At 38.0% G+C, this 25,965-nt stretch overlaps 5 protein-coding genes, 1 long non-coding RNA gene and 1 pseudogene across 10 annotated transcripts; 3 read left to right on the plus strand and 4 right to left on the minus strand.

Moving 5' to 3' along the window:
• Positions 1-423: 423 nt before the first annotated feature.
• LOC119984065 (F-box protein At5g51380-like) lies at positions 424-2,921 on the plus strand. The gene is made up of 2 exons (XM_038827827.1): positions 424-1,716; positions 2,320-2,921. The coding sequence occupies exons 1-2, from the start codon at positions 635-637 to the stop codon at positions 2,531-2,533; spliced, it is 1,296 nt and encodes a 431-aa protein (XP_038683755.1). The 5' UTR covers positions 424-634; the 3' UTR covers positions 2,534-2,921.
• Positions 2,922-3,115: 194 nt separating this feature from the next.
• Positions 3,116-5,936, plus strand: LOC119984068. Of its 2 annotated transcripts, none has more exons than XR_005464829.1 (3): positions 3,116-3,471; positions 3,604-4,623; positions 5,780-5,916. It is a non-coding gene; the product is annotated as an uncharacterized LOC119984068 (long non-coding RNA). The 2 variants fall into 2 exon arrangements; XR_005464828.1 differs by having other exon boundaries at positions 3,117-3,471; positions 5,800-5,936.
• On the minus strand, positions 5,251-10,140 carry LOC119984066 (NADPH-dependent aldo-keto reductase, chloroplastic). Of its 2 annotated transcripts, XM_038827828.1 has the most exons (9): positions 10,000-10,140; positions 9,745-9,898; positions 9,348-9,407; positions 8,471-8,539; positions 7,325-7,492; positions 7,043-7,218; positions 6,117-6,363; positions 5,808-5,987; positions 5,251-5,695 (listed from the first exon to the last, which is right to left on the minus strand). In XM_038827828.1, the coding sequence occupies exons 4-9, from the start codon at positions 8,504-8,506 to the stop codon at positions 5,468-5,470; spliced, it is 1,035 nt and encodes a 344-aa protein (XP_038683756.1). In that variant the 5' UTR covers positions 8,507-8,539; positions 9,348-9,407; positions 9,745-9,898; positions 10,000-10,140; the 3' UTR covers positions 5,251-5,467. The 2 variants fall into 2 exon arrangements, with proteins under 2 accessions (XP_038683756.1, XP_038683757.1); XM_038827829.1 differs by lacking the exons at positions 9,348-9,407; positions 9,745-9,898; positions 10,000-10,140 and adding an exon at positions 9,007-9,280 and having other exon boundaries at positions 5,468-5,695.
• A 14-nt stretch (positions 10,141-10,154) lies between these two features.
• On the minus strand, positions 10,155-12,224 carry LOC119984067 (annotated as a pseudogene).
• A 174-nt stretch (positions 12,225-12,398) lies between these two features.
• Positions 12,399-18,049, minus strand: LOC119984064 (NO-associated protein 1, chloroplastic/mitochondrial). The gene is made up of 13 exons (XM_038827826.1): positions 17,503-18,049; positions 16,918-17,103; positions 16,400-16,486; positions 16,234-16,313; positions 16,037-16,118; positions 15,887-15,907; positions 15,038-15,083; positions 14,011-14,129; positions 13,712-13,825; positions 13,533-13,640; positions 13,362-13,451; positions 13,167-13,276; positions 12,399-13,012 (listed from the first exon to the last, which is right to left on the minus strand). Exons 1-13 carry the CDS (start codon positions 18,019-18,021, stop codon positions 12,763-12,765), a joined length of 1,812 nt encoding a protein of 603 aa, XP_038683754.1. The 5' UTR covers positions 18,022-18,049; the 3' UTR covers positions 12,399-12,762.
• Positions 18,050-18,842: 793 nt separating this feature from the next.
• LOC119983971 (GDP-mannose transporter GONST3-like) lies at positions 18,843-22,121 on the plus strand. Of its 2 annotated transcripts, none has more exons than XM_038827712.1 (2): positions 18,843-19,100; positions 20,528-22,119. In XM_038827712.1, exon 2 carries the CDS (start codon positions 20,528-20,530, stop codon positions 21,671-21,673), a length of 1,146 nt encoding a protein of 381 aa, XP_038683640.1. In that variant the 5' UTR covers positions 18,843-19,100; the 3' UTR covers positions 21,674-22,119. The 2 variants fall into 2 exon arrangements, with proteins under 2 accessions (XP_038683640.1, XP_038683641.1); XM_038827713.1 differs by lacking the exon at positions 18,843-19,100 and adding an exon at positions 19,107-19,380 and having other exon boundaries at positions 20,528-22,121.
• Positions 22,122-22,675: 554 nt separating this feature from the next.
• Positions 22,676-25,598, minus strand: LOC119983697 (cell number regulator 6-like). 2 transcript variants are annotated; one of them, XM_038827389.1, is made up of 5 exons: positions 25,448-25,598; positions 25,168-25,296; positions 24,879-24,993; positions 23,725-23,990; positions 22,676-23,184 (listed from the first exon to the last, which is right to left on the minus strand). In XM_038827389.1, exons 2-5 carry the CDS (start codon positions 25,276-25,278, stop codon positions 22,966-22,968), a joined length of 711 nt encoding a protein of 236 aa, XP_038683317.1. In that variant the 5' UTR covers positions 25,279-25,296; positions 25,448-25,598; the 3' UTR covers positions 22,676-22,965. The 2 variants fall into 2 exon arrangements, with proteins under 2 accessions (XP_038683317.1, XP_038683318.1); XM_038827390.1 differs by lacking the exon at positions 22,676-23,184 and adding an exon at positions 23,217-23,635.
• Between the last annotated feature and the right edge of the window lie 367 nt (positions 25,599-25,965).

Raw genomic sequence — 25,965 nt, forward strand, 5'->3', positions numbered from 1 at the left:
TTTTCCTGCACTTCTGGGAGGAGACGGGGATCAGTACTCTCCTTTTTGATCTCCTAGTATTCTTAAATAAATGGTCCTTTCGACCTCTGGTATGGAATTTTTAGCTCTTTTTTTTTTATTTCTTCTTTTGCCAAAGTGCACAATAAATCCTTTGGTGGAATATAGTTATTCCCGAGGCCTCTGTGCGAGGGAATCGATTTTGTACTTTGCAATGGTCTACAAATTTGGTCAATGCTTCCGTACATTTTTTTTTTTTTTGTTGTTTTTGAGAATCCATTGGGGTATAATATATTTTCAGCAATCCATCTAACTTTTAACTGTCCATTTTATTCTTGCTTTTCAATTAGGTAATTGTATTCCTTTTTTAGGGTTCTACTGTTAGATTGTCAAGAATGATATGACACCTGCGAAAAACAAAAGGCAACAAAACATGAACAAAAGAGACGATTTCAAAATCTTAGATAAACAACAGTCAGTGCAACACAGAAGTGTTATGACAAAAAACGATGCCGCTTCCAGGTGACAAACCACAATTAACCCTAAACCCGACTCCTCACCATTAAAGAAGAGACGACCTTGCTGGTCAGGCCTCTAGCTTAAGAACACCAAACCTCTCGAGCATGTTGTCTTCACCATGCAACTCCAGTCCTTCTCCACGCACGACTCTACAGATTGCAAATCTAACATATCGAAAGCTGAAACACTCGTCCCCAATTTTTCCAATATGGACCTTACGCGGCTCTTGTCCGACGAACTCCTTCTTATGGTGCTCTCGAAGCTTCCGGATTCGCAGAGAAAACCAAATTTTCTTGTCTGTAAGCGCTGGCATAATCTCCAGGGCCGCCTTGTCAGGTCCTTTAAGGTCTTAGATTGGAACTTTGTTCAATCAGGTAGGTTGACTATACGATTCCCTAACCTTACACAAGTGGATTTGATTAATGCCTGTTTAGTTTCGCCGCGAAATTCCGGGATTTGGTTGAGTCACGGAAAATTTTCGATGCGTCTCGATTCCAGGTTTTCTCTAAACTCGCGTGTTTTGGAGGAGCATTTGTTGAGCGTCGAGATGATTGATAAAGGGCTGAAAGCTCTGGCAAGTGGGTGTCCTAATCTGCGCAAATTGGTTGTGATTGGTGCTAGTGAGGTGGGATTGTTGAGTGTGGCAGATGAGTGTTCAATTTTGCAAGAACTGCATTTGCATAAATGCAACGACAATGTGTTGCGTGGGATTACAGCATTTCAAAATTTGCAGATTCTTAAACTGGTGGGCAGTGTGGATGGGTTGTATTGCTCATTGGTGTCAGATATTGGATTAACGATATTGGCACAAGGGTGCAGGAGGTTGTTGAGGCTTGAGCTTAGTGGTTGTGAGGGTAGCTTTGATGGTATTAAAGCAATTGGGCAATGTTGTCAGATGCTTGAGGAATTGACTCTCTGTGATCATAGGATGGATGACGGGTGGCTTGCGTCACTCTCCTATTGTGAGAATTTAAAGACTTTGAAGATTGTTTCGTGTGAGAGGCTTGATCCGAATCCAGGACCAGACAAGTATTTGGGGTCCTGCCCTGCTCTTGAGCGGTTGCATATGGAAAAGTGTCGACTGGGAAATAAAATGGGTGTGCGAGCAATGTTTAGAGTATGTGAAACGGTGAAGGAGATGGTGATTCAGAATTGTTGGGGTCTGGAAAATGACAATTTTAGCTTGGCAAGTACATGCAGGTAATTGTTTCTTCTAATCTGGTTAATTTCTTTGCATGGTGTTGCTTCTTAGTTATTGAGTTTTTGAAGACGATTATATCGTAAATGAACTTCTGGTGCATGACTATGGATAATTCCCCTACCCTCCCAACGTGCAAGTCATGTACAGAGTTACTGGGCTTGAATTCGCTACTGCTTATACATGTATATTTTGGCAGTGCAGGTTGTATTAGGAACTACATATATGACCTTGATAGATACAGCTACATGACGCCACTGATTACACCACCTAGTTATATACAAGTTACTGCGTGTATCAAAACTATGGGTTTGATTGGCTCTGTTAAAAATAAATCAGTTATACAATTCAGTTTATAATAACAATGATTATATGACATGGACCAATGCTTACTTTTGTATCCGGCATACTTAGATGGTTATGCTTGTAAGTTGTAACTCTTTGGATCGTCATAAGTTGCTTGGTGCACTTGCAAGCAGTGTAAAGTTGGCTTGTGGACATTCAATTTGTTATGTTTGAGCATTTATGTGTTTTTCATATCCATAGCCTATGCCATTGAGTTTTTTAGTTGGTTTGCTAAAGACCTTTGTTTCCTTCACTCGCAGGAGGGTAAAGTTGCTATCGTTGGAAGGATGCTCGTTGCTGACAGCAGAAGGCCTGGAAGCTGTTTTTCTTTCCTGGAATAAACTTCAAAGTCTTAGAGTAGTATCATGTAAAAACATAAAGGATGGGGAAGTCTCTCCTGCACTTTGGACCTTGTTCTCTACTCTAAAGGAGTTTAAATGGAGGCCCGATACCAAGTCTCTTGTTGGGAAATAGAGGTGGAAATTTTTTTAAGAAGATTGCCCAACACTTTCACTTAGAGCTGCAGGGGGTAGTAAGTGCCATTTGTGCAAATGATGTACCAATATAACCAGTCATCTGCTACTTCATCTGGTAGGCTGACGAGGAGCTAGCTTAGGAATAAAACCATGGTGCAGGTTCGGTCTCGGTGCGGGGCAGATTCTCTTGCAGATGCTTGTATCTTGCGAATGCGATCCGGACATTGTAGAGTTTGTTTGTCCTTTCCAAATTTTGTAATTAGGCCCAATTAGCACATCTTATGTACTGATAGTTTGATACACATCAGATGTAGTTCATATTCAGCAATTATACATTTCCTGCTCTCGTTGTTAGCAATCACAAATTTGATTTACCTGTTGAAGTACCCAGAAAGATTACTACTATTACTTTCAATTATGTAGTAATTAACTAAATTTATCAAGAGTAGGGTGGGGAATCCCACTAATTGAAAATCACAAAGTTAAAATCCCAGGATTACTTGTTATTTGTTAAGAAAGAAAAGCAGATAGTGGGACAATTCAATTATCTGATAAGCTTGTTGGGTAGTAAGAAACTTACTTGCCTTCACAAGGTTTGCAAGATATTGTTTGCAACTGGTTTGATCGAGTTGTTAAAAAGAAAACGAAAATAAAAAAAAAGCACGAGAACCTTTGCAAGCTTCGCTTACGTGGCAACAATTACCCAATGAAGACTTGCAGAGAGTAAAGTTGTTCGAAACTGAACAGAGATACGTGGGTGGGTGTAGTGAAAGAAAAAGAAGAAGGGAAAGGAACCGGCAGACTGCAGTTCCATCATCATCGTCTTTGGAAAACCCCAACAATTCCAACAGTGGCGAACACCGCGATGGCGAGCAAGCTCGCACTCTCGTCAGATTATCTTCTCGCAACGTTTCATCCAAAAACAACTTTGTCAAGGTTCCTCTTTCTATCTATTAAATTGTTTGCTCCTTTCGATTATCCATCCCTTCTTTGTTTCATTGAGACTTCGATGGATATATGCCTTAAAATATTTTATGTTTTGATGTTGTTTGAATTTTTTGTTTGAAGGTTAAGGTATGGTTGGGAGATAATGCGAATCACTACCATGCCCTATCCAGATTTTTGCTCAGCAGAACGTTGACTGTTACCAAGGTTTCTGTTTAACTACATTGTACATCCCTTTTTTGGTTTCCTCTTATTATTTTTGCCGTATTATTATTTGTTTGTGATGGCTCCATGCCTCCAGCAGTCGATTTCTTTCTCTCTTTATGCTCATCTTTTATTTCACTTCAATTCTCACTAGAAATTTCTGAGTAAGAGATAAATCAATCTGCCACTGCCAGCATATCTTTAAGTAAGTTACTTGTTCCTCAATACATATATATTGGATTCTAATATTTACTAGAATAAAGAGTGAGTACATGCCAGTGTTAAATTTCTTCTGGGTGCTTTATATCCTATGGATGGTTCAAATATTTGAATTTTATCAGAATTCTAATTGCTTTTGCTGCTGGAGCCTGGATGTATATTTGAATTTTGCAAGAATACTTGCTGCCTTGTTGGTCGATGTACATTATGGTCCCTCGAGTCTTGTTTCTTTTTTATTTCTCGGTGTTCTAATTTTGAAATATGATATGACTGATTGAGCCGATGACTCCTGAGTAAGTATATCGCTATTTATTCTGAACTAATGATTTCTAATTCCAAATCAACTGCCAGTTTTACTTTTGTTCAACCATAGTTTAATCCAATTTTTCTTCAAGATTTATATGAATTTATTTCATCCAACTACATTTTGATTGGTTAGAAAACTTCTTCACTACATTCTGTTAATCCATTTCCTGGGGTGCATAGTTCTGGTGATGGTGTTCTCATTCATTCATAGTTTGGATAGGCAACATTATCGTTACTTTTGTTTATCTAGTGAAGTTCCCATTTGTCTATTTCCTGCTTTCAGTCTTTACTTATTTGCCGACTCAGGCTCTTCTTAGCAAAACAGGACATGAGTTGAGCAACTGGATTTATTTGGGTGGTGTTAAGGCTTTTGCTGATGGGTCTTTAGGTTCTAATAGTGCGCTCTTTCATGAGGTGAGAACTGGAATATTCATATCCAATTTTTTTTTTCCTGTAAAATGCAGCATTCTTGATGTTTTTATCTCCTCTAATCATGCCTGGTTCTTGCTTAAAGCTCCCTAGTCATATTTTGGGACGGCAAAACCAATCTTGTGTGTATTGTTTTCCTCTTTCAGTAAGCCGATCATTTGGCTAAACCACGACTGTTGCTCATAGCCTTTGCAAGCTATCAGTAATAAGAAGTGCCAGCTTGTATGATGAGGCACAAAAGACTGCTGCAAAATTGTAGCAGTATAATTGAAGACTTATACTTTTACCTATTTTATATATCTGGTTCTGGGAAATGTGGGTGGTAAAATCCTGGCATTTTGTTGAAGTGCTTTGATTTTGAGCCGTTGTATACTTGTATAGATATCATTGGTACAAGGTAAGGTATATGTTTTTGAAATCATAACTTTCTTTGTTACTGCAATTGGTGTTTTTGCATGTAATTGTATTTGCATTATGACTATTGGCATTTCTTTGAGCTCCTTTAGTCATGTAGGCTGCTTTCACCATCCTCTTCCTTCTTTGGTAGTATCGTGTGGATTATCCAACAAGGTTCATAGAAAGTTCTTAAAACTTAATGGGAGTTCTTACCACTTCATTGAAATGACTCTTATATTCACTATAAAATACCATATCAGAGAATAGATTTACTAGCACAATGCATGATTACAGAACCACTTTAATTAGGGCACCCACCATATGAAATGTCAACAGGGATTTTATGAAGTTTTCTGCCACTTCCCCCTGAGATTCACATATTTAGATTATTATAGAGGCAACTAGGGATTTTGAAAGCGTGAAAACCTTTCTTTTAAATCTCATCATCCCAAAGATCTTCAAGAGTCTTGTATGGGCTTGTTGTTTCATTAATCAGATGGTCGCCCCTCATGATCTTTCTCTCTTCCAATTCATCAATTGCACGGATATCATCCCTACCCAATTTTAGACGGTCTGCTGCCTTATTTTCCTTCATCCTGTCTTGGTTGAAACTCTTTACAATCAAACTTGATCCTTTGGATAATCCCCATTTTAAAGCAACCTTCATAAAATACATCAACATCAGCTATGTTATGTATACTAAATTTTTTTATATATAGAATATATATACTAATCTTAGGAGTAGTTGTTTGGTTTCTGTTGCAGAGTCCTACCTGAGCTGGAGTGGCATTGTGTTTGAAAGCAATGGACTGAATGACTGGATGTTCCACCACAGCTGTTGATCCCCATGCATTGCCTGGTCCACCCAGGGGTGAATAAGCACTAACATGAATCCCGTTGTCTGCACAGAAGCTGCGAAGCTTGTCTTGCTTCCACATTGGATGCATTTCTACCTGTACCGCGTAGTTCAGTCGTTAATTGATAATTTAATGAGGGTGGGGCGAACACGCTCTCTTGTTGAGATTTTTTTTTTTTTTTTTATGATTTGACTATGTTGTAGTAGTATTTATTATAGTACACACCTGATTGACGGCTGGGGGGACCGAAGCATAATCTAATAGTTGTTGGATTTTCGTGCTGGAGAAATTGCTGACACCAATGGACCTACACATGCCCATCTCCAAGCACTTCTCCATGCCTTCCCATGTCTCCTCCATATTCAATATTTGCTCAAACTCGTCTTCACTTGGGATGGCACAAGAAGCACCAGGCTTCAGCCTGACTGGCCAGTGAACCAGGTACATGTCCACATATTCCATCCTCAACTTCCTACCAATATTTCAAATGATAGAAAGAAAAATTAGCAAGCAGAGCAACAATATTAAAATAATAACAAATTGTTTAGTTCACACAATTCCCAAAAAAAAAACCAATAAATAACAGGGGCAAGTATTCCAAGAAATATTGTCTATACTTTCTGAGGTTCTCAATTTCATAATCACAATGACACAATCTCAGGGCCCATGATTTGGGGTACCATTGTTTCCTTCAACCAAGCTAAGGATATATTTGATTACGATCTCGGCCAGAATATAATAGTGTGATTCCATTAAAACTTGGAAGTCCGTACCCACTTGCAGTATTTTAGAGTGATTGCATATCCTTGTAACAAACCAAGATGTGGGTGTAATTTCTCAGCACTAGAAACTTGTAAAAATTACACTTTTTTTTAGTAACTAAGAAATCACACAGACCCATATGTCATTCGGACAATTGAGTGGATATAAATCTCGGAAACCAAATTTGTAAAAATTGCACATTATCAGTGTTTGGGTTAGATTATTATCAAGTGGTTGAAGACTAGCCAGTAGGCTCATAATTAATAAGGTGAAGTTTGTCCAAAGAAGTGTATATGCATGCCTCAAGCTGTGTATGCATGGTTTTGAAAATTTTTATGGGGCGACTACTAGTCTATAACGCATTTTATTGTATAAGCATTTTAACATACTTGAGAGATTCCTTGAGTGCAGAGACTGGATCATGGTGATCACTCCCCCACAGCTTTGATGTCACCCAAACGTCTTCCCTCGCAACAACCCCATCGCGGAATGCCTTTCTTAGAGCATTTCCAAGGGCAGGTTCAGAACCATAAATCTTTGCTGTATCAAAGTGACTGTAACCCATCTGCATGCATGCCACCCCCAACATTCACGTTACATATAATGTGGCAAGTTCAGTGAAGATAAACAGAGAAACAATTGCATTTATAGGCAATGTGCACGAAATGTACCTTGAGAGCAGTATGGATGGCAAGTTCTGTTGTCTTCTTATCATTTTCGTAGGAATATGTGCCCATTCCAAGAACTGGCATGGTTATCCCGCAATTCAAACGAACCTTATTACTCCTCATGTCTTCCTCTCTCTCTCTCTCTCTCTCTCTCTTCTGTTTCTCAAAACACTTGAATACAACAATAGTTAGATACAAGAAATGGTCTCTGTGCCAACGCGTATATATACACTCTAAACTCTAAAGTCAAACGTTAATATCTGCTCTATTAGGACACTTCACCACAACTTAAAACTTATTTGTTGTTGGAGTTAACAGAACAATGGACGGTTTAAATAATTGAGGAATGCATATCAAGGATGGGATCTTCCTTGTCTCTTGGGATTTCATTAGACGGCCCAATCCACCTCCCAAAGGGAAGTATCAATGAAGCTAAAGCCGCCACCTCAACCATTAAAAAATATATAGAAACGGTGCCTCTGTTGGTCCCACATTTCCCTATCTGAGTCACGGCGGGAGTTGAAAACTATAAGGCAAGGGAGCATAATAAATTGTATTTTATTTGGTCTTGTTGACTCCTGGAGCTAAAAAACAATATTTATTTGTAAATAAAATAACAGATGGATCGAGACTTAAATAAGTCAATGTATATTATAATGCAGCTTACTTGCATCACATATCATATCATCATATTAATTTTCATGTCTTATAGTTGACTTTGTTTGTAAAGTCAAACGATAGACTTTTAGGACACTAACATACAGCTTCCTGTACATATAACTTTATCATTTATGCAAGGAGCGCAGCTCACACCCCAAGTTAATAGAGTATCTCATCCTTAATTCTCTATGCCGACCAAAGCCAATTTTAGTATAAAAAACCCTTGGGTCGGTTATTCATGGCTGTCAACCAACTTGATTACGTTGTTTAGAAACATAATAAGTAACTGACCCAAGGGTTACTTATTTAATCTAAGACAATAGAAAGTCAAACACAATGCACATTTTACTACCATTAATGATAAAAAGATAACGTGTTTTTTTTCTTTCTAAAATAGACTCAAAAATCACGTGTTCATATGATATTGCATGCACAAGACTTGCATAAAAAACTTCATAATTCATATATATCATGAAAAAAAAAATTTACCGTAGGGTGATGGGGCACGCAGAGCCAAAAAAACATTTCCTAGCACGAATTAACATTGTGAATATAAACCTGGGAACAAAAAAAACCACCAGTAAACTTGGGGACTTTGGGAAACATTCACTACAATTCATTATATTTTTAAGGAACACCAGCATAATACGCGTGGAGATATGATAAACCCTGTCATGTGAAAATGGTGTTGCCACATATTCGTCTAATCTTTAGTTAGTCATACCCTGCTTTTCCATTTCTTTTTTCTGCATGATTGTACCATCTCTATTTAGTTTATAGCTTGCAACTAAGGACAGAGAAAGATTTCCATAGATTGCAGCAAAAGAAAGGTCAAAATTCACAGTATTCATACAAATAATCGTCAAGAAGTAGCTAGAGAGAGCCACAAGAGGGAACAAACACCAAACTGAAAAAACTTCCAGAGAAAACATGTTTGAAAGGCAAAAGCAGTACAAATATACATACAAGAGAAGTTAGATTTTAATTTTAACTAATTAGATAATTAGTAACGCTAATATACATACAATGTACCAGTGGTCTAGACTCTAGAACCATCATGGCGGAGGTAACTGCAAAGTTTCCGAATTACTAGACATTTACCTAGTCATAACCATCTGAAAAACATATATTGAAAGATCAGAATTTAAGCAGGTAAAGTGAAAACATAAGATCAAGTAAATTTTAAATGGGTTTAGGCTTGTAATAGATTATATTACAAATGAGTATTGACACATTAACTGACAAATTTAGCAGCAGCAGTGACCAGCAGATTAACTCAATCTAGATCAATAGACTTAATTGAGTCGGAAATCATTTCATATTTGCTATTCACCAAAGCAGAGAGATGATGTCATGAATGGCTAACCTCTGGGGCAGCATTGTGGAGCTATTGATGAGTTGTGCAACAATGACTTTAACTTTTGACCTGTCAAAATTTTTCACGGGATCATGCTATGTGAACTGAACATTAGCTAATTGTGCCGATAGATCTCTTATTTCAACTTTTGCACAAGTTCCAATTCAAATGCACAATCGTGGAAGAAGTTTCAGTTTAAAATTATATATAAACCAATCAGTGACTCAAGAACTGTAAAACTGGAGAAAAACATCAGGTGGAGAGCCTGAAGCTTCCATCTGGCCCTCTTTATAAGGAAGTGATTCCAACACCTTAAAAACTTTTTTAACAGTTTCAACATCTTTTCTTATAGCATTTAGTTCATTTTCTAAAAGAGAGTGCTTATTCCCGCTTATTCATCAACTACCGTGTTTTCTCTTTGAGCTCTTTCTCAGCAACATTTTTGTTTTCAACTGTTTCAATTCAGTTTCAACACTTTCAACATCACCCTTAGCATCACCAAGTTGGTCTTCAAGGCATTTTTTGTTCTCATTTCTGCTGCTCTTGCCAGCTAGCACACCCTATGAATGGTGATTACAGCAGCTTGTTCAGTTCAATGTTTGGTTCCCAAATGAAAAGAAAATTGCATGGCAATGCAATGGGTCTTAGAGAAACCACTTACCTGGTAGTCCTTTTCATAGTCTTCTAAACTCTTAGAAAGCTCCTCAAAACTCTTCTTTAAATCAGCTGCTCCTTCTTTGGACTTTCTGACAGCAGAAGCCCTCTGTTCTACAGACTGCTTTAATTCTTCAAGATTACAAACAACCTGACAAAATCAATGTGAAATTTCACTTTCTTGCTTGAGTGGCCAATGGAACAGAATAGAACTCAAACAACTCTTTCTGCAGATACAAAAAGAGTAATAGGAAATATAATAAAAAAGTTTGCAACCATAAGATACTCAACTTTTGAGAGTATCTTCCTTACTGCTCAGCACAGATGTTTCACCACCCATACTGGCTTCCTTTTCAGCGGTTAGTTTTGATACTTACATCTCCATTTCCTGAATTTTGCCCAACATCATTTCCGTGTTACCATCAATTTCAGCTATCTTTGCTTTTTACTTTTTCAACTTCACTGACTGCACTGTCTCTGATTTTCTCAGCTTGAATATATTCATAAGCAACGCAAAACCTTATAAGTCTATCTAATTCAGCATTGCCATTATCCCATTGCATGTAGTGCAGTCGTTCTTTCCTCAGTTTCTCTAGGAAGTATTTCATGGTCCAGAAGCTTATTGATCTCATCAACCTTACTCTGCTTATTCTCAAGTGTTTTCAGAGCAGCTTCCTTCTTTGTTTCATACATTCTTCAAGCAAAAAGACGTTTTTTCATGAGGTTTCATGTTTAAAATCCTGCTCATCCGGCCTTGCATGATTAGAAATGTGGATTATTAACATTAAGCTGCACTGAATGAAAAAGGTTCTGGACTTAACTGGATTGGGGAAGCTTTCCGTTGATCAGATACTTGTTTCTTCCAACAACTACAATCTGCCAAGTAGGCAAATGTATCTTCAGCATACATCCAATGATTTGTTTTACTTTGCATATATGACTAAATTTGAAGAAGCATGGCAATAGTTATAAAAATTGTGTCGTTAATAGCTCTAAATTTTCATAAAATAACACAAGACTAGTAGAGGAAAGTTCCTAATTACACTGACGTAGAACAAACCAAGTTCGACAAATAAATCAACACTCTCTCTCACGTCTCCGCACAGTATTCCTTGCAGGGTACCCGCTTTATTCTTCAAAGTTCAAACCATACAAAATTAGTACACTATGGTTATATATTTCCATATTATCAAAAATCAATATTCATAAAAATGTGGCGCCCTGCATAACCATAGCCAGATTGAAAACCGGTCCTCTAGATAAAAGAAAGCGATAAATAAATAAAAAAAGAAAAGAAAATTAAGTCTAAGAAAATTTTGGTTGTGGATAAAGCACCGACCTGCCTTGTTACTGTGATCTCTAGATGATCCTCATAACCAAGGGGACTCCGGCTTCTACTTGAGTTATCAAATACAATTGGCACTGTTGCCTTAGTACTTCCTGCTTGCCCTTGTTTGTACTCGAGCTAAGCATGAACTTGCTGCAAATTGGTTATACTCAAAACGAAGCAAATCGAATCTAGAATATCAGATTTTCCTGAGCCGTTCAGCCCGTGATCGCATTGAAATAGCGGTCAAAACCTTGAACCACCGTCCTTGCTGCATACAATTTGAACCTTTCCAAGCACATCTCCTATACGTACATCGCTTCCAAACAATCTAGAGATAAAACAAACTAACGAAAGTAAATACGACGTCCAAACCCTAGATACAACGACGAAATACCCTCAACTGGTCGATCTGAAAGAATAGAACCTAGCAATAGTCAAGCAATGCTCGAAGAGTAAGCAAAACAAATGTAAGAGTCCAATTACTTGAATTTGAAGCCTTAGATAAAGAAATTGAGACCCTTAAATCATGAAAAAAGAAGTTCAGAACAGACAGAGGCAGCGAAGTGAGGAATTGAAAGATACGTCGAGAAAGCGGAGAGCACAAGAAGGTTTCGGAGTTTGAGACCCTAGCACTGGCGAGCTGAACCCGGGAAGAAGAAGATAGGAGGAGAATTTGGAGGGATTCGACATTGAAAATTTGAGAAAGCGAACAGCTTCAACCGAACGCTAGTAGTAAATAAATGGCGGGAATTTGTTTTTAGTGATTTCGAAATTTGTTTTGTTTGCTCGGTCGGGTTTGGGAAATATCTGTATTTGTTTTCCGGGCGAAATAATATAGAAGGGCTTGGTTAGTTGATTGGGACTCGCTACTCGCAAGCTTAATAGGCGTTCGACTTGAACATGAAAGGCCCAAAAAATTGACTTAAAAGTCTTAAACTATAAAACGGCCCGATAGATGGGGCTTCACAAAAAAGCTCAAGCCCAACTGGTGGAGCCATGGCAAAGTCAGACCGGCCATCGCGCAAAGGTGGCTCACGAAAAACTGAAGTTATCGAACGGCCCGTCAAGCAACTGGATTAATGGACTATCATATTATCATTGGTGAGTCGAGCTCATCATATGTATAATACACTCCACTGTTTCTGATGTTCATTTGTGTATTGTTCCCAAATATGTGGATACAAGAAGAAAATCCTGGCAGAAATGGGCTCTGGGGAAGCGAGATGGCACACTGAACTGTGCTCGAGTCGATGTTTAGTTGGTGCAAATCGGCTTCCTTTGCAATGACTTCAAGAACCTTCATCCTGTGTCCCCGCACCAGCTACAACTTCTACAGTTATATTTACAAAATTCCACTGCCTTTCGTTTCTTTTCTTCCTCAACCGTGATGTATCTACAATTCATCTTGCACAAATACATCACCAAAAAATCTGTCAAAAATCAATGATAACACTTCGGTCTTGCTGCTTCTTCCATCTCCGTCAAATCCCGATATTGGTACGACTCTGCTCCAGCCTTGCCCACCGGAAATGGAGGCCGAACAAAAATTTCGACTGGCTTGGGGACATGGACTGCAAAATGAAGTTCCTTGGCGATTTCTTCCGTATTTAAATCAGAACTCCCCAGTGATTTGCATATGGGTTCAACTGAAAACCATCCAAGACCTGATATAGCCACATCACTGGCAGGCCTGTCAAACCAAAAGACCAAGTTCCACGTCCATTTATCAACAAAAAATGAGAACCAAACAAGAAAAAATGCAAACAAAATAAATGATCATTTTCGGTTAGTAAAATCAAAGAACAAAAGTGACATTTGATCACTATAAGTATGTTCAACTACACCTTGTAGCATCTTCAAAATTTATTTGCAATTGACGCATTGTTTCAAGACCTCTCCAGTCATCTGCTCTTTGCTTTCCACTTGGTGGCGTTAGTAGGACTCCAATTTCTTTCTGCAAAATAAGGTAAGAGCCTCTCAATTAAGCATTAGCATTTCAAGAATGACACATTGACACGTAAACAGAGATGCTCGATTACCTGATAAAATTCTTCAGCTTTCTCAGTGGGTACCATATGAAGCTGCAATGCCTTTGGTCCGTAGAATGTTAGACGTGTTCCTGGAAGAACCTGAATGCATCCAAAGTGCAAACTTATGATTCCAGAGGATATAATTACCAGCTACAAGATTCAGTGATTCACAAATCAGACCTTTAAGACATCAATCCTGACAAGACCTCCCCAAAAAATCGAAAGCCCATTCAAGCCATTGGACTTAATTTTGTCCCCTATTTCAACTTCTGAGGCCATCCGAGCATTCTGCATGGAAGAAGAAACTTTGTAACAGGAGTTCAAGGGCATAGCGTACGTGAAAAATGCATATGACATACAGGGAAAGATTGACCCCTAAGCCGACTTTGAGGAGCCAGAGCAGGTAAATCTTCTGAATGAACCACTGCAGCTTGCCTATGGTGGAGATGAACTCCAGGTGTGTCATATAGTTTCTGTAGGCAGAGAAACAGTAGTACCATAGCGAAAAACTAAAAACCCCAGGGGAAGGAAAGGAAAGCTTCAATGATATTTCGTAATCCAGGTTAAATCTTATTATCATAAAAAAAGATGTGAAGAGATTAATGCAATTAGCCATCTTATAATTAGAAAAAAAAGGCACAAATAAACATGGTCATACCCCTCCTCCAAGGAAAGCATCAATTTGAATAGGACCTAAGGTAGTTCCAGGAACAGCTGACTGTATCGGCTTGTATCTTTGCGCCACTGCAGCTACCGGATCCCGTTGTGCCATCACATCTGATAATAACGCCAATAATATGAGAAAATTAACAATGGCCAACAAATTACTTGGAAGGAAAAGAAAAGAGGTGCAAACACATTTATACGTTTGGCTCAGACTCATGCAACGTAAGACAGCCTTGCAATGTGGCTGGGTAAGGCTGCAGGCAACTGCCCATACCAGACCCAAAGTAATAGTGGGAGCTTTGTGCATTGGTTAAAAATAAAAATTATAAATCCAGGCAAATAACTACAAAGTTTTAAAACACAATTTTAAGTACAAGTACACAAACATTCATAAAGTAGAAAAAAAAGAGTGTAGAAGTATGCGGAAAAAAAGACAAATCACACAAAAAAAAAATGAGCAACCCGACTGGGGAAAGTAATAAACAATAATAAAAGGGAAGGCCAACTGCTTGCGCAGGAACTATAAGCATTAAGCAGCAATGGAGGCATCACCAAACAAAGTCATAAAGGGCATGATTTTGCCATCCGATGGAAAAAAATATAAACAAATTAAAACCTTTACATTATTAATTCCAGGGGATATGAAGAAGGAAAAGAATTGATTGATAAATTTAGTAAAAATTTAAAAAAATTTCTTGTATGTTACTTTCATCCAAAAAAATGTAAGCTAGGTATTATAGAGACACCATAGCATTTGGATTGCAGGGATAGGAAAGTAAATAAAAATTCTCATTCTTTCCAGGAGTCACCAGTCCACTAGCTTAGCTTGAGTGGCTGAAAACCCATATAATTGGTCCTTGTGACAAGTTCGAACCCCCCAAATCCCCAACAAGATGCGTTACCAAAGGGGCAAATTCAATATAAAACCAGTAGACTATCACCCACCTAGAAAGAAATCCTAGAGAAGGAATAGTCAGTCACAACCATGACTATGTGAAACATTTTGAACGGATACTTACGTAGTAATGCATTGATGAATGCCGATTTCCCAACATTAGCAGATCCCTGTAAGAAATATAGAATAAGAATAAATAATAAATAAATAAATAAATATATATATATATATATATATATATATCACACATACCCACAGTAATCAAATTCAAAGATATTAGATGAAATAACATTCTGTCCGTTTCAATTTTCATATTACGAGTTGAACTTCGACTTGATCCCAAGGGCAAAAATACTTCCGCCCTCAAAGTAACAAGTTACTTTAGGTGTTGAACAGATTAGGTAACCATCTTAACAGATAATGCAAATGGACAGTCTGGAAAGGTTGTTTCTGGAGGGAGTGACTTCATAGACAACAAAATAATTTATGAAATGTGCAACCAAAACATAATAATATTAAGGTACTAATGGCAATAATAAGGATAACCCCAGGCAACAAAATAAAATCAACGCCAATCAAGATCAACATGAATTGTTTGGGTGGCAATCGAATGGAAAAGAACAAAAAGTTTAGCTCTCTCTAGAGTTAAAAAGTGAAATTCGGCTTGCCAGAGGATGGTAAATTCTCACTGTTCAGCAGAGATTTTCTTCTCCGTTACTCTCTTTTCTTCTAAATTTATAATTTAGTTCACAGACAAAAGATAAGGTGCATATGTTAGTCTGAGGATTAAAAAGAAGCATATCACATAAGACATCAATCAGAGAACCGGTATACACCTCTCAATCAAATGACCTATTCCAATGCAAGGGCAACCTAACAGAAGCACATGGCAACCCAGCAAAAACAGTTAAGACACAAAACATAAACTTTTCAATCCTACTACCACCAAAAAGCACCGGGATCACGTACTCACCAGAATGTAAACATCCCGTCCCTGCACCACAAAATTCAGTGTCAACAAAAATTTCAGGAGAACATAAGTAAGCCAATCAATAAATAGTTCTTGATTAACCTATAAAGTATGCAAAATATGCGCTATGCACATTATTGTAAAAGTATGAACCTTTTTCTCTAGTTGGATTTCCGATGCAACACCAGTAACTCCTACTAAAGACTTCGAACTTGTAAGGTGTACGCTCAGAACACTGAAAAACAGAGTAACAGAATCATTTGTTTCCTGGGGTGGGGAGAAAATTCCAGTTAACTTAATATTGTAACAAACAATAAGCATGTCCAACAAGGCAACAAGTCCTAACTTACTTAAGCTTCTTCTTTGTGGTGGCCTCCACCACCCAATCTCCAACGCAATTAAGATCAGTCCCTTTTGGAAGAAGATCAACCTAACAGTAAAAGGAACAAAAAATCTAAGAAACTTTGCCATGAATATTAGTTATTAGTGGGGAAAAAAAGGAAAGTCACCAATTACCTTGGTCACAACTAATATTATGGGGTTTGCACCAGCAAGATCACGCACACGAGCTAAAAAGCTTCCGTTAAAATCCACAATGTCAACCTGGAAAATGTTCAACAATATAAAAAACCAGTATTCGATTATAAGAAACATCAAATAAAACCAGATAAATGTTAATCTACAGAATGTATATCATTTTCATTCTCCAGTCCCCATGCTCGAGAATCCATATAACCTTCTACACTGTAGAAAATAACTACATAAATGTCACAAGCTCACTAAGCTTCCCTATCCCCTTCCAATATAAAACAAGCAAGAGTGAGGGAGTTAGAGCATTCAAGCACATTGTTTCCCTGTCAGTTTCTGATGTTTGTGTTTTAACGGTTAGTTGATGTCTACACCAAAAACGTTTACTACAACAGGTGATGCCAATGGACCATAAGGAAATCATTTTCGCAATGAGAAGTTCAACATTCTCTTAGTTAGTCATTGATTTTGGCAGAAAACAAAAATGAAGTTTAGGTAATACCGACCAATTTAACAATTAGAGCCTTTTCAAGGCGTAAGTGAGACAATTTCTCCCGAAGCTGATCAGCTGTAATAAACTGCTTCCCTCCAGAATAGCCTCCATTACCTCCGACAGCGGTTATCATGTGTCCATGTGACAGAAGCTTGCACCTACCGCAAATACAAGTTCTAAGCTGGTGGTGTTTCTTCTTCTGCAGCACATAAAGTATCTTAGCACTCTCATATTACTTAAAGATCAAGGTATCTAATCAATAGTTGTCAATCAACATAGAAAATCATATCCCAAATTAATGGAAAGAACAACAAAAATAATTGTAATGGAAAGAATTCAGATGCCCGTTAAAAATTTTAACAATAAAACAAAACAAAACAGAAGCACCAACAAGGAGTACAAAGATAAGAGTGGCAAATTACGAGAGTTAATATAAAGCCATCAAACTAAACTGATAAGCAACAATTTCTTTCATTCACTCGAAGACAAACCCCGTGGGTTCACCTTCACCACCTTGAAAACGTTAACTCTAACAGGAAAAGGAATTCTAAATATGAAACGATTCCAGCAATTGAAAACAAACAACAACAAAACGTACCAATTCATAGGTACTTGGCTCCACGTAACCCGGAGCATCCACTTCGGATGTCTGTACTGGAGCTCCACAACCGTAACAACATGCAATTGATTTCGAAACCTTCAACGCTTTTTCTTTCTTCTTCTTGTGCTTCTTCATCTCCTTCGCAATTAGCTTAGCAGCCTCAATGGCTTGTTCGCGCTCGAGGAACCGCTCGCCTCGGGTTGGAGCAGCAGCCCCAGCCCCCTCTTGTTCTGGTATTTCTGAGACTGTCTGTCGGGTTTGGGACGGCGATTGCGTGGACTTGCAAACGATGGGAGTGTGTTTGGCGTAAAATTTGACGAAATTAGGTCTAGTGATTAAGATAGGGTGAGGAAGCGATAGAGAAGACATGAACAAGGAAAGGCATTTGGGCGCCATTTTTTTTACCGTTGTGAAGGGTTTCGGCGGTGGAGAGTGGGATCGGTGGATACTGGAGGTGGGGTGGCCTATAAATGGAAGATAATGAGAACGTATCCGGTATGTGCTTGCGTAATACATACGGAGAGGGGTTAGGGCGCCAGTTTTTTACCGTTGCATATGTACAGGGCTTTGGGCCTTTTGGCGGTGAATTGGAGACGCATATATACAGCGTGCGCTCGCGTAACATTAAACATATACGCTGTATTTTTGTGGGCTTTTTTTGAACTTGGCCCACTTAGCGGTGGGCTTATAAATAGAACTGTGTTTTATTTGGGTGAACGGTGGTTGTGATTTTCAACATTAACCTTATATTCAAATAGTCAATATATGATGATGCAATTTTAATAATAGTGTGTGGTTATGCTAAATATAGTTATAATCATCATTTTCGTAGTTTTGTTCAAAAAAGTGTGAGTTACTCATGAGAAAATTAATTAAAGTTCAGTTCAGTACAATTATTTTATATCATTCACTTTTATCTAGGAACATATTCTCAACTATAATTGCCCACTACAAATAATTAGAGTTTAATACCTTATGCTCAAACTCGACTTGCTTGTAAAGTTTTGAGCCAGAGCTCAATTTGAACCTAAAAATCATGTTTGGGCTCAAGCTCGGTTCTATAATGCATTTTGTTTTCAAACTCAAATTCGAGCTCGAGTTCGAGTTTGTTCTCCCTTTTCCGCCTTACTCTTCAATTTTAAGGATGCTGTTCTTAAGAATTAATGAATGTCCCGAACTCTCGTATTTTGTTTATATTTTTATATTTTTCTAACAGAGTTGTTAAAAATAACATAATAATGTATATTAAAAATATTTATATATTGAAAAGCGTATTTTCGAGCTCAGCTCGCTAGCTCACTAGCCGAATGTATTCTCGGAATCAGCTCGATTATTTAATCGAGCTTAACCCTATGTTCAAGCTCGGCTCTAGTTCTAAACTAAACAAATTCGAGTCGAGCCACCATCAAACGTTAAAACCGTTAATCGAGCCTAATCAATTCCACGTGGTTGTTTCTCCAAGTTTGCAGGCACTTGTACCATTCGCTTAACTGGCTACAGTTCTGCTCACAGCTGGGTCATTCTGAGGCGATCAAACTAAGCTAGATCGACGGAAATCGAGAGCAATTGCAGTTCTCCAACGAAGTTTTTGGCTGGTGATTCTCTCTATTACTTCCGTTTGTTCACTGTTGCTATTTTTGTATGTCTGATCCGATGCTGGTTTTGGGTTTGTGATGGCTGGGCTGGGTTATTTTGGTTCTCGAGAAAATGTGGGAATCATATGTGAAATTGACGTTTTCAATATGAGGGTTGTCATTTCTTCGGGGCTGAAATGCTCGAAACCTTCACTCAATTCAGCTGGATTAAACCGTTTGGTTCAGTTGGCTTGAGCATTATGATCTTTTCCCTTTTGTTTAGAGAAGGAGGAACTTGGAGGTACAAATACTTTTGTTTTTATTGGTATTAGCAAAGAAGCGATGAGTTTCTGGTAATTATGCATTTTAGTAGGATTTTTGGTTGGTCACAGTTCTTTGTCTTTGTTGCTTTCCTGTGTCGAGCAGCCTATAGTAAAATTTACTCAAATGAGTTGATTGAATTGAACTAACAATTCGACTTTTTATTTCTGTTAATTTTGAAGGAGAAATTTTTTTGTGATTGAGTTGAGGTGATGAGTCGATAAAGTCATTTTCACGCTCTGATACTCGAAAATAATATAAAAACTTTGGTTTAGATTGGCTATAAAACGAATTATCTATTCTATCACAGCTCAAAAGGCGGGGTTTATGGATAATGAGCCAATCTTGCATTTGAGGTTGGTGTTTTTGACAGATATTCTATGGCAATCTGTAAAGTAGTGTGATTTTTTCATTTGTGGCTCTGGTGTTGGTGTAATTTGATTGTGATTATGTCGTTTGCTTCAAGTGAAATTTGTTTATGTGTATTGTGGTGGCAAACTTGGAATGTGCTATTTTACTATTTGAGGTTCAGACACGATGAATATAAAATTTCAGATGATTAGAGATGATGATTGAATTTCAATATTTGAGAAATTTAACATGTCAATGCACCACCATCAGTCTAGTTGTATGTATTGATTACTCATTTCTTAAGCAGGATGAGAATCATAGCTTTTTGAGTCTAACAGAAGTAGATATTTTTGGTGCTTATGTTTAAATAGTTGTATAATCAGTTGAGCTATCTGGAAAAGGTAGACCTGTTAAGAAATTGGCAAGTCAAGAAAAGATTTTATAAAATCTTCCCTGCTTCTTTTTTGGTCTTTAATTGCTTGGTTGATTTATGAGAAAATAGAAAAGTATGCAGTCCCATCTCATATGTATTGAGTGGTTGCTATTTCTTGATGTTCGGCGTTTTCTTGGGAGTGAAATGAAGTTTCAGAAAGTGTCTCTGCTAGCTATATAAGTCTTTAAACTTCTGGACAAGTTATGCTGCATAGTTGTGATCTCTCAGCGTTTCATTTTTTCTTTGTATTAAAGTCAAAATTTGACCTCTTCTTCTTGAGATATAGAATTTTTTATGATTAATCTGTTGACAATTTAATAAGGATAATCTGAATCCATTTCAGATGTCTAATGATGTGGAGAATCCTGGACTAAGTGAGACCACTAAAGGTCCAGAACTGTCTTCTTCCTTGAATGATAATCAAGCAACCTGGTATAATGGCTTGCTCCAGCGAGCTTCGGTCTATGGCATTGCTGCTGGATACTGCATTTCAGCATCTTTGCTCTCCATAATTAACAAATGGGCTGTGATTAAATTTCCTTATCCCGGGGCCTTAACTGCATTACAGTATTTCACAAGTGCAGCAGGTGTTCTCATTTTTGGGTGGTTAAAGTTCATAGAGCATGACCGGCTTGACCTTCTGACAATGTGGCGGTTTGTACCAGCGGCTACTATATTCTACCTTTCTCTCTTCACCAACAGCGAGCTTCTGCTTCATGCTAATGTTGATACCTTCATTGTCTTTCGTTCAGCTGTCCCAATGTTTGTTGCAATTGGCGAGTCCCTCTTCTTGAGCCAGCCTTGGCCATTAATGACAACATGGATATCTCTCGCTACCATATTTGGGGGAAGTGTGCTTTACGTCTTAACAGACTACCAGTTCACATATATGGCTTATAGTTGGGCCTTGGCTTATCTTGTGAGCATGTCAGTTGATTTTGTTTATATTAAGCACGTGGTTATGACCATTGGTTTGAACACATGGGGTCTCGTGCTTTATAACAATCTTGAGGCCCTCCTCCTGTTTCCTCTGGAATTGCTTATCATGGGGGAATTCAATAAAATAAAGCATGATGTTGCAGATGAGTCAGACTGGCACTCTTTTCATGTAATTTTGCCCGTAGCCTTATCTTGTATATTTGGTGTAGCAATCTCTTTCTTTGGGTTCTCATGCAGGAGGGCAATTTCTGCGACGGGATTTACTGTGCTTGGTATAGTGAACAAGCTACTTACAGTTGTAATCAATCTGCTTATTTGGGACAAACATTCCACATTCGTGGGGACAGTCGGCCTTCTCATTTGCATGTTTGGTGGGATTATGTATCAGCAATCTACAAGCAACAAGCCTAAAGCTGTGAAAGAAGCAAAAATGCACGAGAGTGAGGAAGAACAACATAAGCTGCTTGAAATGCAAAGCGACGTAAACAGCCACGATAGTAGCAACAACAACAATAAAAAGGAAGTCATTGAATCGAATGAAGAAAAATGAGAGATCTATTCTGAAGAAGAATCATCTTCTGGACCTCTGGTGAGATGTCAAATTGGATTAGTTGGGGGCTGTTTTTAGATTGGTGTGGAGGGGAATTTCTATTGAATGGCCTTTACAGCCTCTTACTATAGTTAAAAAACCTGAATTAGGACTGAGGCAGAAAATGGGTCAAATTGAGCATTATTTGACCTGAAGAAGACCTTTTTCTCCATTCCTCCAAATATCCATCATATTTTACAGATCTAACATGAGCTTTTGGGTCAGTAGAAGATAAAACCATCTTCTTTTCTTTTCTTTTTTGTTGAGAAGTGCTTGTAGGAGTACAATTCATTATGTAAGTTCATATTGATGCAATGACAAGATCCAAAACTTCACCGCTCTTTGTTTCACTAGAAATATATTTTGAGTATTAGTTCTAATTGCCAGCATTTGCTAATTGTAGCAATTTATTGTGTTTCATTCTGTTCAGTGCACACTCGGTTTGGACATGAAAAATCTTCTGCGGATTTAATGTATCATGGACGGTATCTTTGTATAATGTGTAAAATTGCTTCCTTTTGGATAAGGCTGGGCAAACCATACTACCTGTTTTTGCTGCTTCTTTCTCGTTGTGGGTATGGTTTGGAATAATCAATGAATATGCAATTATGGCTACATGATATCTTTAATATCTGTCACCGCAAAGGTTAGAAGACAATTTTTTCCATTTATTCAAAGATCGTCCAATTGGCAATTCAATAGAATACCACAGCTTGTGCTAACTCTACCTAAAACTTAGAAAATACATTCATCTAATGCAGAATATTAAGTTCAGAAATGGAAAACACTCTGCAATTGAGGAAGATCTCCCGTCTTATCCTAAAAATTGGCAATTCAAATAAAATCTCATATTTAATTTGTACCACGATGACAAAAATATAACCATTTAAATACCTCAAATCACATGTTATTACACCGCTAAACAAATTAAAATTACGGGGTTGCATGAAGGAGAAAACCATCAGTAATAAAGCATAGTGCATAGCAACCAGATGAACCCATAGTTCATCCAATGCCAGCTCAAGGACGGGGCATCTCAATAAATCGAAGTAAAGATCCGGGGACCCCAAAATGGTCAAGCAAAAAACAACATGAAAATGGAGTATTAAGAAGAAAAAAAAAGGGTTCTAAAAGAAGTTACGTAAAAAATTGATTTCTGAGGAACATGAGCACATATCACCGCAAAACGCTGTTCAGAATAAAATCTGTTATCATAAATAATCCCTGTGTATGACAGTATGAGGTGTGGTGGTTTACAGAGCCCGCATCTCCAAAGTGGTGCCTTGTTCAGCGGAGGGAGCAGAATCCCGGTTTTCAGAAGAAGAGTTCATTTCTTGAACGGGAGGAGGATTGACAATGGTCATTGGCATGGCAAAGTTATCTGATAGACGCCCCTTCATCTCCCTGTGCTCCTGGCACAGAGCACACCAGTGCATGCAGCAGTGCACCATGCATGGTTCACATGGTGAATTCTGCAGTGATTAAGGTATCCATCAGTGAGTAATACGACATATTAATGGTGTGGCAACCTCCTTTTGGGAGACAGAAGTAGTACAGCATTAAAATGTATAAGCATTGATACAATACTTATTTGAGTCGTCAACACTACGTATGACAAAATTGTTCCAAGTATCTGATGACAACAAAGCTTCGTCAATGTAAAATAAACTAAGTAATGATCAATCCCACAGGCCTAACTACAAATAATAACGATTGTAGTAACTGACTATGTCCGATTATAATGTAGTCTCCAGATTCCCTGTTTTCACATTGGATTGAGACAAATATTTTCAGTAAGAGCAATACTCATTCTTTTCTTTTCTCTATTTTGCCCCTTCGGCAGAGGAAACAGGAATTACTTCACACAGTAAAGATACATGCTTGCTAAAACCAAGGAATCTATGACATGGATAGTATGATCATCTGCAGCATGAAAAGGTAATGTCTTAACTAATGAAAAAAGAATCTGTCCCTAGTTCATAGTTTATTGAGAAGGGTTAATGGGTTATTACCTTGAGATGATATTTCCTCTGTAAGGATTGCCTAACAAGACCAGTGTATATGCCACACATCCACCAAGAGAATAACAAGCCCTCACAAATGAGAAACGATGTCCTTGGGTCAATACCATGGAAGACTGCTGTTGCTATGGCCAGAGCAATGCCACCTTCAACGCAAACAGCATGGCAAATGCATGGTGTAGTCCATGGGGTGTCTTCTCTCAAGTTTTCAATATTACGCCCAAAGAGAACACAAGGGCAAAATAAACCTGTCCAGCCTATAAAGGAATAAAACAGAAATTGTAGATTAATCAAGTCCTGTGCAGATATAATGAACACACTGGTTGAAAACAAAGAAATTGGAAGGAAAGTTAGTATCAACTATCAAGTGTCTGAAAAGACAAAAGTAGGAAAGTTTTCATCAACTAGCTGATAAGTAATGACAACGAAAGGAAACATCAATTGACCATACGTCGATATGAACAAAATAATTGTTGATGTAATGCCAAAAGAAAATATCATCAGCTCATAAAGGCGTGGCACTATCCTAATAACGAATTTCATAAGCCAAAGCATGCAGGAGAATAAACATGACAAATATACAGGAAAACCATGATAAATATTCAGCTTCAGTGTGATTGAGGGGGAAGAGCTGAGCTTCTCTTTTTCTTCACCTCGCCCACAGCCACCCATAACACAACTATAATGTTGCAAAGAGACCATCTATTGACCAAACTTCCAGTTTCAAAGATGAAAAACATTAACATCCTTTGGCACAAGATTGCTTGATGAACATTTTCATTCACATTCTCAATACACCCTACCTTGCAGTTGGTAGGTAAAGAAAATCTTGAATTCTTGATTAAACAAGAAGCAATAGAAGCCCCAAATAACACATCAAATTTTGTTTGCAAGAACTGACTTTCAAGTACAAGACTTCATTTCTTATTTGACATTGCACCAACTAAATAAAAAAGGGAGGAGGAGAGTAATTCCTCTTCGTGGAGTTGCAAAGCTCATTGCTAAATGCTAACCTTATTTTAACCGGTTCAAATCTTTAATGTATGTTAAAGCCAATAAACAACAAAATACAACAGCTGATAAAAAAGGGAAAAAAAAAACATAAATCGGCTGGAAATCTGAGGATAGTGTAAACATCAGCTTACAACTATCAGTGTCTTCAGTGCAGCCGAAGATTCCAGTTGTCCAAGGCTCATTTGCAGGTGGCTCAAAGTTTTCGGGCAAAGCCTGTCCACATCCATTGCACTTCCGAACAGCCAACTGCACAATTTTGGCCAATTTGAGGATTAGATCGCAACAGCTAATTCAATTAACAATAAAATTCAGGAATTTGTCACAATTTTCCAAAAAAAAAAAACAAAAACAAATCCATCACTATATCACGCTGAAATTCAGAGATTGTTAAACCAGAGACAACGAGAGGGAGAAGGAGACCTGAGGAACCTCGATGGGCTGATTGAGCTCTCCTGGACGAATATCCTCCAACGGTGCAACTTGATCCTTCGTCAGCTTAATATACCGCGAATTCACGCCTCCCTCCGCCATCTGATCCGCAGAACAACCCTATGTTTTGTCACCGAGAAACAGTAAGGAAATAGTCAAAATTCACGCCACATTCGTTGGTGCAACTCACATAAAATATATGTTTGAAGTGTTGACGAATAAACTCAAAGGAAAGGTCGTTTGACTTCGGAATTGAAAAATAACGACGAACCTGTTACATTATCCGAGTATTATGGAGGATCTGAATTTGCAGATGCGTCGGAGATTCAAGATAGCTACAGGGTCAACTTGTCTTCACGGTTTCTTCCAATACACGAGCCAAAGTCGGTCCTATTTGTTCGTCGTTTTTAGTTCTATACTTTTATTGCTGGGTTCGTTACCACAACGACACAGTTTGGATTAATCTTTTGATTATCTTTATATGTAGTTGCAAATGGACCGCTTGGGAAAAAGTATCCGGAAACTCGTCACTCAATCTAAATTCTAAATGTGGGCCTGCCTCTACGGCCCACTTGTTTTGGTTTCATTAATACTTAATAGGGAAAACTTAACAGGGAGTCATTATTTGTACACGAAATTAAACTCATTGTACACACTTACTCCAGGACAATGCTAGAGACCCCTAAAAGTCCCTCAAATCTATGTGGCATTAAAATAGTCATTGATTAAAAACACATATGTAGGGTCCACTTCATAGGGATTTTTTGAGGGTCACTTTTTGAGGGTTTC

The sequence above is a fragment of the Tripterygium wilfordii genome, chromosome 18, assembly GCF_013401445.1.
Source record: "Tripterygium wilfordii isolate XIE 37 chromosome 18, ASM1340144v1, whole genome shotgun sequence".
Taxonomy (NCBI): domain Eukaryota; kingdom Viridiplantae; phylum Streptophyta; class Magnoliopsida; order Celastrales; family Celastraceae; genus Tripterygium; species Tripterygium wilfordii.

Excerpts from the sequence above, each read along its gene's own strand:
- LOC119984065 (XM_038827827.1), top strand. The coding sequence starts at position 635 with ATGCAACTCCAGTCCTTCTCCACGCACGACTCTACAGATTGCAAATCT. Across the intron at positions 1,717-2,319 it reads AGCTTGGCAAGTACATGCAG|GAGGGTAAAGTTGCTATCGT; the intron begins GTAATTGTTTCT and ends CTTCACTCGCAG.
- LOC119984066 (XM_038827828.1), bottom strand. The coding sequence starts at position 8,506 with ATGTTTTTTTGGCTCTGCGTGCCCCATCACCCTACG. Across the intron at positions 7,219-7,324 it reads CCATCCATACTGCTCTCAAG|ATGGGTTACAGTCACTTTGA; the intron begins GTACATTTCGTG and ends GCATGCATGCAG. Across the intron at positions 5,988-6,116 it reads TCCCCCCAGCCGTCAATCAG|GTAGAAATGCATCCAATGTG; the intron begins GTGTGTACTATA and ends TACGCGGTACAG.
- LOC119984064 (XM_038827826.1), bottom strand. The coding sequence starts at position 18,021 with ATGTATTACGCAAGCACATACCGGATACGTTCTCATTATCTTCCATTT. Across the intron at positions 15,084-15,886 it reads GACGGGATGTTTACATTCTG|GGATCTGCTAATGTTGGGAA; the intron begins GTGAGTACGTGA and ends TATTTCTTACAG. Across the intron at positions 13,277-13,361 it reads AAGCTGAAGAATTTTATCAG|AAAGAAATTGGAGTCCTACT; the intron begins GTAATCGAGCAT and ends CTTATTTTGCAG.
- LOC119983971 (XM_038827712.1), top strand. The coding sequence starts at position 20,528 with ATGTCTAATGATGTGGAGAATCCTGGACTAAGTGAGACCACTAAAGGT.
- LOC119983697 (XM_038827389.1), bottom strand. The coding sequence starts at position 25,278 with ATGGCGGAGGGAGGCGTGAATTCGCGGTATATTAAGCTGACGAAGGAT. Across the intron at positions 23,991-24,878 it reads CACTGAAGACACTGATAGTT|GCTGGACAGGTTTATTTTGC; the intron begins GTAAGCTGATGT and ends ATTCCTTTATAG. Across the intron at positions 23,185-23,724 it reads AGAGGAAATATCATCTCAAG|AATTCACCATGTGAACCATG; the intron begins GTAATAACCCAT and ends TAATCACTGCAG.